The sequence below is a fragment of the Notothenia rossii genome (genome assembly GCF_949606895.1).
Source record: "Notothenia rossii genome assembly, chromosome: 6".
In the NCBI taxonomy this organism is placed as follows: Eukaryota; Metazoa; Chordata; class Actinopteri; order Perciformes; family Nototheniidae; genus Notothenia; species Notothenia rossii.
The window spans coordinates 34840582-34850473 of NC_136909.1; the positions used below are offsets into that span (position 1 = coordinate 34840582).

The following is a 9892-nucleotide window of genomic DNA, read 5'->3' on the forward strand; positions in this document are numbered from 1 at the left end:
CCCTTACATATGGTAATTAAACATTAAAACACCTGCGGCTTATAGTCCAGTGTGGCTTATATATGTACACATCATTCAATTTAGCTGCTGCGGCTTATATTCAGGTGCGCCTTATAGTCCGAAAATTACGGTAATACAGTATTTATACCTTGAGTTCTGTGCCAAGTGCGCTAGAATGTTCGCTCAGGGCTAATTCAGAGGCTCGGCGTTAGAGTTGTGTTTTGTTTCGGTAAAAATGTTTCATATCATCAGTTAGCTGAGTTTCTTCCCGTTAAGTGGGTATGATACATTAATAGGTTGTTAAATGTTAGAAAGCCCTCAGATGCTGCGTTTTTGCCCCCGCCCGTGGGGCTCAATTAAGACATGAAGAAACTATTATTTGCCACTTCGTTCTAATGCATTATTTTTGCGGGAAAGTGTACGGGCCATAATTTTTACTGGAACTTACGTTAGCGCCCTCATGCTATACTTTTCTAGAAAAAACCCTATTTATATTATTCACGATAATCAAGAGAATTATAATTTTTGAATCATTTGTTCTAATTTTCATTGTGAAATATATATCAGCTATGCTGAATCATTAAAGAAAGTTATTCAGAAATATTGCACAACATAGCCCTACATACATTACACAGGGGCTGCTGGTAGGACGCCTTGGTTGAGCTGTTGGATGGAGTTCACTGTCTAACCTTTGAAACAGTCCAACTGAGGGGAAGACTCCTCAGTTGATGGAAAGCGGTCCATAGCTGACCATACAGCTTGTAAAAAGATGGATATGGCAAAAATAGCAAACAAAAAGCAGTTTCATTACTGTCCATAAACATCTAGTACAGTGGTTCTCAACTGGTCAGGCCTCGGGACCCACTTTTTACTTGGTCAATAGATCGCGACCCAACATTTTGAAGCACTCAAATCTATTCAACAACAAATCGTGCTGTAATATACGCTTTTCAGCATACAATAATACAAGTCAGTGTTTCCCCTATATACAAATAGCGGCGGCGCAGCGCCGCTGCTGAAATATGAGCGCCGCTGCTAGGGGGCGCCAGCAAGGTACCAAAACAAATAAAACAAATATATATTTTTTTTAACTTTTTTTTCTTTCCTTAAAATAATAATAAGTGGCGACCCTTTTTCCTTTTTGATTGTTTGTTATGTGGATTTGTAGTATGTGTGTTACTGTATGGTGTATTTTTGCTAAATATTGAGACATTGCCACTGTATGTACTAGGCAGGGCCAATTTCCGGCATAATACACAGGCGGTCGCCTAGGGCGCCAGATCTGGGGGGCGCTGCTCTGGGAGGGAAAAAACTTTTTTGACCGTTGGCGCTCATCCAAATGTTCGGCCTAGGTGTAACAACATTCCTAATTAAGTAAATGTAACATCCTTTTCACCCCGATTACACGTTTAATTTGCCCTGTACGGTGGGCGCTGTAAGTGATGAAAGTGGGGGATGTTGGCTTATCAGGCGCCCGCAGCTCACAGCCAAAGTGCGAGCGTGGTAGCGAGAGAGCGAGCAAGGGAGAGGGCGCAACGGTACCGGCGCTGTTGTTATTAGAATCTGGTGCTAGCTGCGCTAATGGATATAAGAAGTAGATGTTTCTACAACCAGGGTGGAGGAGAGCTCTCCTGTCAGACTGAGAGGCTCAGTGAGGTAAAGGACTCTCTGAGTATTTAGACAGTTACTTTTAGTCTAACTTATCTCAGTGGGTCTCAAACGTTTTGACCACAAATTATGTAAACACATATTTCCAAGGCCCTCCTTTATAATTATTAGGATAAATAAAAACAGGTTTGAAATCATTCCAATGTATACTATAGGACAGTTAACCAAAAATATCGTTTAAAGTTGGAGAGATACAAAAATATGTAATATGTAAAAATAAATAAATATCAACTAGGTAAAATAAGATATGAATGAACAATACAAATAAAATAAGCTACATGTATTTGTTATTGGCTATGGTAGGTTATTGGTTATGTTCATATACAGTACTTATTTGATTATTAAAATGTAAACCGATCTTTTTCATATGGGCATTTTAGAGTTGTACCCCCTAGATCAGGGGCCGTATTCACAAAGCATTTTATCTTACCGCTAGGAGTGCTCCTAACTCGCGCTAAAACATTTTACGTAGGAGTTTTTTCTTAAAAGTTATTCACAAAGCCGCTGAGACCTACTCATACTAAGGATAAATCACTAAGAGTGAACTAAGAGTGACGCGCCGTTGCTATGGATTACGTCGATTCTCGTGCATGAGTTTAGAAGCGGTCAGTACGGTGATTGGTTGTTCAGAGCAGGCGGTCTCGGTGAAACTCATCCGCAACATCCCACAAACGAGCCCACTAAATCACCGAAAAACAAGGAAGTAGCCTAGGCTAGAAATGTATTCCTATCAAATAGTTATGGACAGTGCAGTTAGCAGAATACACGCAAGTTTGTGCAGACCACGATAATGACGTTGTATATGCACGTTAAAGAGAGGGAGCAAACAATAAAAATATGTAAATTGCATTAAATCAAGGGGGCAATTAAAAGCACCCTGCAAACTATTATCCAATGGGCATATTTCCAGCACTTAAACACTTTCAATAACAGCCCATACCGCCGTTCAAGTCCCCCTATCATGATGAATGAAAACAATCTGCGTGTTGATGGAATGTACTTTCTTTCTATTGAAGAACACGTCCTCATCTTATGATGGCGCAATTATTTTTATGTGCGTCCCGTCAATAGCACCGACCACACCGGGCATACCTGCAATTGCCATGAAGTTGGCTTTGATCCTGTGTAGTTGTTGATTGTCCAAAGGAAACCGGATAAACTGGTGGATGATATGTGGTCTAGAGAGCGCGTTGATGGTTTGGTTTATGGCACGGCTGACTGATGGTTGCGATATCCCTAAATTGTCGGCATTGCAAAGTTGCATTTTCCCTGTTGCTAAATATCGTAGTGTTGCCAAACATTTTATTTCCGGACTAATCGGGTTATTCCTGTTAGTCGGGGATGTTATTGCATCCCGCACTAATTCCACAACAAGTTTGATACCCTCACGATTTAGCCTATATCTCTTGATCAATTCACAGTCTTCCATTGTCTCCAAAACATTTCGTCTCGCAGCCATTTTCAGATTCTTTGTGAATAGGTCTTACTGAGTTAGGAGTCCTCTCGAGGACTTTTAAGCTCTCCTAAACGTAGGTGCTACTTTTAGGCCCTAAAATACTTTGTGAATTGCTCTTAGTGAATACAATTAGGAGTCCTAAATTTAAGACTGACACGCCCATTATGTTTAGGAGTTTCTCCTAAATTCGCCAGTTAGGAGCTACTTTTAGCCCTAAGATCCTTTGTGACTACGGCCCCAGGTCTCTAGTAATTGTGTGCTCAAAGTGCACCAGATTGAAGCATTTTACTGAAAAATGTTTTTAAAAAAAATCTTCCCGGGGGGGGGCATACCCCCGGACGCCCCTAGAGGATGTGACGTCCACCTCCCAATTCAAACATGTTTATACAATACTGAATACATTTGAAGCCATTTTGACTTATATTACCTATGTCAATAAGTTTCTGTTTTTGCAGTGTATTTGTCTTTTGTAGAGATTTTTCATTTATTCTTTATATAAAATGTCGCCTAAAATCTCACCTAGGGCAGCAAATTGTCTAGATCCGGCCCTGGTACTAGGCCTCAAGAGCCTTTCTTGTGCTGACACATAGAAAGAAATTGGCGGGGCGCACTTCGCACGCGCACACACTAAAAAATTCCACGCGCTCCGCGCTCACATTATGCTCGGCCAACGTGCCTTAGCACCGCTGCTATGACTCCATCCTAGGGGAAACACTGCAAGTGAAGTACAGTGCCTATATCCCTTATATCCCTTCACAGAACTAAAGTATGCTTTTAAAAAAGGTTTAATGAGATGATGGAATCAAAGCTGAACTATATAAAAAAGGCACACATGCTGAAAACCCAACACTAGCAGGGGGTCTGGGGGGATTCTCCCCCAGGAGATTTTTAGAAATACTAACATAAAATACACATTCTGGTACACTCTGAGAAGAAAATAAATAAATCTATTACTACCCGACATATTAATAATATTTTATGCCATTGTTTGTTTTTCACTTTGTTCTGACATCTTGCATCTTGACAACTTGAAGATTAAAGAGGAGATAAGTCTGTGTGACTTACTTTAAATTGTGGGTAAGGGCAGATAGCCCCCATTGTTCTGTGACCTGTCAATCATCAAACCGGGGTTCATATTTCATTATGTGTTCATTTTTATCTGAAGTTGTACCCATGGATGTATAAAGAATAGTTCTACCGCAAAGTTATTCTCCGTGGGGACTTCCGGCAACAATCTTGATTCTGATTGGCCAGAAGACTCGAAAAACCATCAGCAAAGATATTTTATTGAGAAGATGATCACTACGTGACAGAAGTTTTCAAAAACGTTTATGGTCTCCGGTACTTCCAGTCCAACGCCGACTGCATGCATAGCGTTAGAAAATCGGGCCTGCAAAATAAAAGTTTGGCTTATTCCCTAAAAAAAAAAAAAAATTCCAATTTTCTTTTCTTCACTCACTCCACGACCCACTCGAAACGGGTCCGCCACCCACTTTTGGGTCGCGACCCACCAGTTGAGAACCACTGATCTAGTACATCCGTCCAACCGCACATAAATAGAATGAACTGTAATATAAAGATTCATTTTCTCACTACAACTCTAAAAATCATGGTTACAGTATGTGTGCACATTTAGTTCTGTAACTTTGAATATAGTATTTTATAAAACAATCTATTGTTTATTCATAAGATTGACTGAGTTAGTCATATTCTTAGGGTTAGGGATGCCTAAACTAAAACTATAAATGAAAATGTATTGCAAATGCCTATCCAACCTTGTTTGGTTTCCCCCCCAATCTTATGTTTGGAAAGACTTTCTGAAAGCATTACTTCCATTGATGTGAACTTTCGGTTTTTATTGTATTAACATGTGCTTGTCTGTTTTTTGTTTTACTCTACTTATTTTGTATATTGCCTTTTATCTGCTCTGTCCATTTTGCTATAACATTGTAAATGTCCCCATTGTGGGACAAATAAAGGATCCTGATCCTATCATTGCCCATTAAATCCAAAATCGACATGCTCATGGTAAAGAACTAACAGCTAAGCTAAACTTTGCCAAAAAGTTCTAAATGTTTAGAATAGTGCATTGGAAATAAAATAAATAGTGAATACAATTGACCTGACGGTTGAATTTTGTTGAAAGCTCCAGTGAGTAAATTAGCCTTGAGATAAAGAGGGATTCATCATCTGTTCCCAGGAAGAAGAATAAACCATCAAACTCTTCATCAGAACATGTAATTGTACTATAATGACTACTTTATATACTTAGTTCGACGTGCATTTAACACTAATTTGCTTTAACTTGTCCCTTTTAAAAACTCAACCATCATTTATTTATTATTTATATAAATCAATTTTAATTACCATGCGTCTCTTTCAATTGTAAACATAGTTTGTTATTGACTCTATCCCTGTATGGACATGATTGAAAGCTATTGGAATCAATGCAGATTCCATGCACATATTCAAGTATTTGGATCCTGTTGTTTTAAAGAAATGGGAGAAGTAGACATGATAAAGAATAAGGTAATTAAGTATTTTAAATGCATTGTTTTTGAGACCTGGACCCCTCAAATCTACCACACAACAACACACGAGGCCTTCCAAGCCTTGCACCTGTTCTAACGCTCTAATTAAACTAAACAAATCCAAGTCAAGCCTGACTAAACCAGCAGGAGCACGACATCAATGTAACTATTTCATTATGACACTCTGAGAAACGCCGAGACATTCCCAGCCATGACGGGGACGCGAACCCCGCACCAAAGACACGTCCTATTCTCCACGCAGGTCCATTTCCTTGACCGCGTTGATGTTATAGCAGGATTACCGGTGAGCCAGCTGCTAACTAGCTTAATTAGCTCCACTGCTAACCTGGCAACACAGCTAGCTTGCCTGGTTAGCTGACAAACCTGCCTAACTTGTTTTGAGGGCGATGCCTCCGGACGAAACTGGTGTTTTTTCCCCATGTCATGGTGCAGTTTACCTTGTCGCTACTGTCAGGGTCTCCTCCGCCTCCAACTCGCTTCCTCAGCTCCGTCATGTTTCGCTGCTGGGACGTTAATGTGTCACATAAACCGCCTCCGTCCGGGTAAAGGGGGGAGGGAGGCAACCGGGGATACAAATCCTTGAGTTTTTTTTCGATAAAGTGCTGGATTATTTTCGAACCTGTATTGACTTTAAAGCTCGGTCCGTGAAGACGGTCAGCTTTAATGAAAGTCAGCCGGTGCTGCCAAAGCGCCAGAAGAGAGTTCCATAAGAGAGTAAGGACTGTACTGCGTGTGTTTGTTTATGACCGCAGTCCCTGCTCCCTCCTACCACAGTCAAGCTTTAAATAAAGCAAGAGCACCCAGCTTCCGCTTGTAACTTTCAAAGTAAAAACCTGACCAAGGAATACAATGAGAGTGGCAGTGTAGAAGATTACTCCGTTCCAACCATAGATTACAATTAAGATAACGTATTATTATATTAGTAAAAGCACAAAATGAGCGTCACAGCATAATAATGTACATTATATAAACTCAAACATATCCGACCTTTGTGTAGCTTGAGTATAGCCTAAACGTATTATTTCCTGACTTTTTCTCAAGAAAACTTTTGTACACTGACTGGAGTCTGATCAATTTCATATTTATTGTTTTTATTAAAGGAAATTATAATTTAAAAAGTCCACATGTTATCCTACCATAAACCAAACGACTGGAAAAAAAGAGGAATATTCCGAGCATTTCCCAAACTTCTTAACCACTCAGATGTTGTGAAAGCGTAAAAGATTTGTGTTTTATTGTTTATGGAAATTATTAGCAAACGCAAGTAGAAAGTCTACAACTTCCGGTTTGTGTTTCTCTGTGTAACTTCACATAGCTCTGCTGCTCTGGGGTCTCTTCCCCCATGATGCAACTTATTCTCTTCCATGTTGTGTTGGATTCAGGGGGCTATAATGTAAAACACATGATCAACATAAGTGTTTTATCATGTGTACTTTTTTTTCTTTCTCCAAACACTTTTGGATTTCTCGAAACAAAATATTTGCACGACAACTATTTAACACTATGATAGTTATAACAGACCTTGAAATAACAGTAGGAGAATATTGCTTTAGAATAATACAAATGCAAATTAGCCTTTAGTTTAGTTAAACGTTTAGTTATTTTTTGTTGAAGACTGTAGATGCAACATTTCTTATAACAGTTTCTTTCTTTCAAATTAACAATTACACATTAGTAAAGGGGTCTTATTATGTTTTCGGGGGGGGGGGGGGTCCCTTTCCTGTAGTTTGCAAAGGCAAAAGTTTCTCTCCAACATAGACAATACATTATAAACACTGTCTTAAGTCCTGGTAATATTATTTATTGCATATTGACTCACAGCTGATAAAGCAACATTAAGATTTTGATGAGACTGTTAACAGCTAATCTGCTTCTGGCTCTGCTCCAGCCAGATGGCTCTGGATTTGGTCCTCGTGTTTTGTTTTCGGAGGTTCTTTCTGGGCGGGTCTTTGAGGTCGGGGCCGCTCTCCAAGGTTCGGAGGGCAGAGGCTATGCAGGGTCTCCAGCAGCCACTGTGTCTTCCACCCAGACTTCTCTGAGCCCTGCAGGGCACGACAACATCAGAGCTCAACCCAGAAAAACTGAATGTTCTCTTCTCATTGAGATAACAACATGCAATGAGACTAAAAAGCTAAATAATGTCTCTTCCCTGCATAATTTTCCTGACATAATTAAGGGGGTAAACCGTACTTTTTCAGTATTATTTCAAATGCTGAGGTCAACCAATTTTAAATGTGGGTCAATTAACAAACAACCCAACCATAATGTGGTAAATGATGAACATCACAGGTGAAAACATGCATACAAAAATACATTAGAAGAGACGATATAGTCGGTATAAATTAGCCAGACATCAATCCTAAAAGGGGAAGCTGTTCTTTTAATTATTCTATGACCGCAGATGTGTGTGGCTTTTTCCCTGTTGGTTGGTCAAAATACATCAAAATGTACCTTCAGTCTTATGGTTAGGGTCAACATACAGTATGTTATAGGTAAATAAATAAATGTGCACATTTTTGAATGTTAAGAGTATGCTGAAACCAACCATCGATGTTTCCGTTTTTTATTCATATACAAAAGTTGAAGAGGCCCCATTATACTTTATGGGTTTTCATTAAAAAAATCTGAAATTCCCATAGTTCACCCTTGAGAGACAGTGTGTTTTTACCATCATGATTTGGTTCACAAAGATGTCTCCATCCTGCATGATGGTCTCCAGTTTCCCTATCCTGCTCCTCTCCTTCTGAAGCTGTTCCCTCGTTGGATCGGACCCGTCTTTGCTTGGAAAGTTCATTGATGCACGCTTTCTAAAAACAACATAATTGTAAGAGTATAGTTCAATGGTGGACGAATCACTACAGATCAGAAGGTCTCTGACTCTGATTAAAACCCAGATTCAGAACTCTCAAGAACTCTCGCATTTGAGTCCATTCACAACGTCACACGCCACACCTTGTATTCCTCACGCAGAGATTTCTTTCCAGGGTACCGCCCACCAAGTTGCGCCGCAATTTTGTAAACAAACTATGCTTGTTTGAGACGCGTGCATTCCACTAGCACCCGTTGACATTCGCGTTACAGAGGGCTTCATACTCCACTAGCACCCCCCCCCCCCCCCCCCCCCCCCCGTTGACTTTTGCGATACAGAGGGCTTCATACTCCACTAGCACCCCCCCGTTGTCATTCGCGGTACAGAGGGCTTCACGGGAACTTTGAGTGGAGCCAGAAGTTGGAGTACCAAAATCTCACTCTGAACTCTGTTCAAAACTTGAGAGCCCTGCAGATTAGGTTTGATTCAGTAAAGCTTGTGGGTTATAACGTCCTTTAAATAACTTCTACATGACAATTAATGAGAATCGGAATCTTAGGTAAGGACAGAGAGGGAAACCTTACCTGAGAGCCTTGTTCTGTTTATGCGCAGTGGTGACGGCCTTCTTTTGCTTCATCTGCATTTTCATCAACACTTTGCTCACCTGGGTCTTCTCCTGGAGAAAGAAGATCAATCTTGATGATAATCTGCATATTAACACCAATTTAATACAGTGTAAATGAAATTGCAAGAGTTAAAAAGTTAGGCTGTAAAAGAAGTTCAGAATGCCTGCGCATCACCACTGCTAAGCTAAAGGCTAACTTGTGTACGGCGCAATCATGTTTAGTGTCAATCTGTCGCTTGTTAGCAACTACTGTATTTATCAGACATCAAAGCTTTTGGCGTTTATCAGTGGGGTATTTATTTATGTATTTTATGTTGTAGAATAAAACGGGAAATATCTTCAGCTTGCGTTGTGTGTTAACCACAGACCTTTTTTAAGCGATCTAACCAAAGATTATTCAAACATTTTCGAACTGAAAGCACTAAAACGCTAACTCAATTTGGGTTTTCAGGATTCATTTCTGTACCATTCTATAGACACTAATACATCACACTAAACATGGACGAAACCAATAAGGAGACAAGACATTTCTTCAACAAATTGATGCACCCAATAAGTTAGCAATTCATGTTGTTTGTGTGCTGGTTTGTTTATTTGAGTAACTGTGCAGTAGACACTGCTGCAAACCCGAGCTCCTGTCCTCTGAATAAATGACCTTACGGGAACAATAAAGTATGATATTTAGAAAGAAAATGAAGAGATAATCCATTCTTACAGATGTTTTATTTTTTCTTCTACGACTCCCACTAATATATCCCTCACCCCGTATATTGCGCTCTCAT

The 9892-nt window shown here is 39.8% G+C and overlaps 2 protein-coding genes across 2 annotated transcripts in view; both read right to left on the minus strand.

The window, feature by feature from the left end:
- Positions 1–6442, minus strand: part of cds1 (CDP-diacylglycerol synthase (phosphatidate cytidylyltransferase) 1) — a 51553-nt gene extending 45111 nt beyond the window's left edge. The window contains 1 exon segment of the mRNA XM_079687183.1: positions 6114–6442. Within this exon segment, the coding sequence (XP_079543309.1) occupies positions 6114–6170 (57 nt within the window). The 5' untranslated portion in view covers positions 6171–6442.
- Positions 6443–7475: 1033 nt separating this feature from the next.
- On the minus strand, positions 7476–9203 carry LOC307045000 (uncharacterized protein). Its single transcript, XM_079690457.1, has 3 exons — positions 9070–9203; positions 8345–8483; positions 7476–7718 (listed from the first exon to the last, which is right to left on the minus strand). The coding sequence occupies exons 1-3, from the start codon at positions 9132–9134 to the stop codon at positions 7539–7541; spliced, it is 384 nt and encodes a 127-aa protein (XP_079546583.1). The 5' UTR covers positions 9135–9203; the 3' UTR covers positions 7476–7538.
- Positions 9204–9892: the final 689 nt, after the last annotated feature.

What these genes read in the sequence shown, in the direction of transcription:
- LOC307045000 (XM_079690457.1), bottom strand. Translation starts at nt 9,134, where the DNA reads ATGAAAATGCAGATGAAGCAAAAGAAGGCCGTCACCACTGCGCATAAA. An exon ending in AAACAGAACAAGGCTCTCAG is followed by an intron (nt 8,484 to 9,069) that starts GTAAGGTTTCCC and finishes TGTTGTTTTTAG; the next exon opens with AAAGCGTGCATCAATGAACT. An exon ending in TTGTGAACCAAATCATGATG is followed by an intron (nt 7,719 to 8,344) that starts GTAAAAACACAC and finishes CGTGCCCTGCAG; the next exon opens with GGCTCAGAGAAGTCTGGGTG.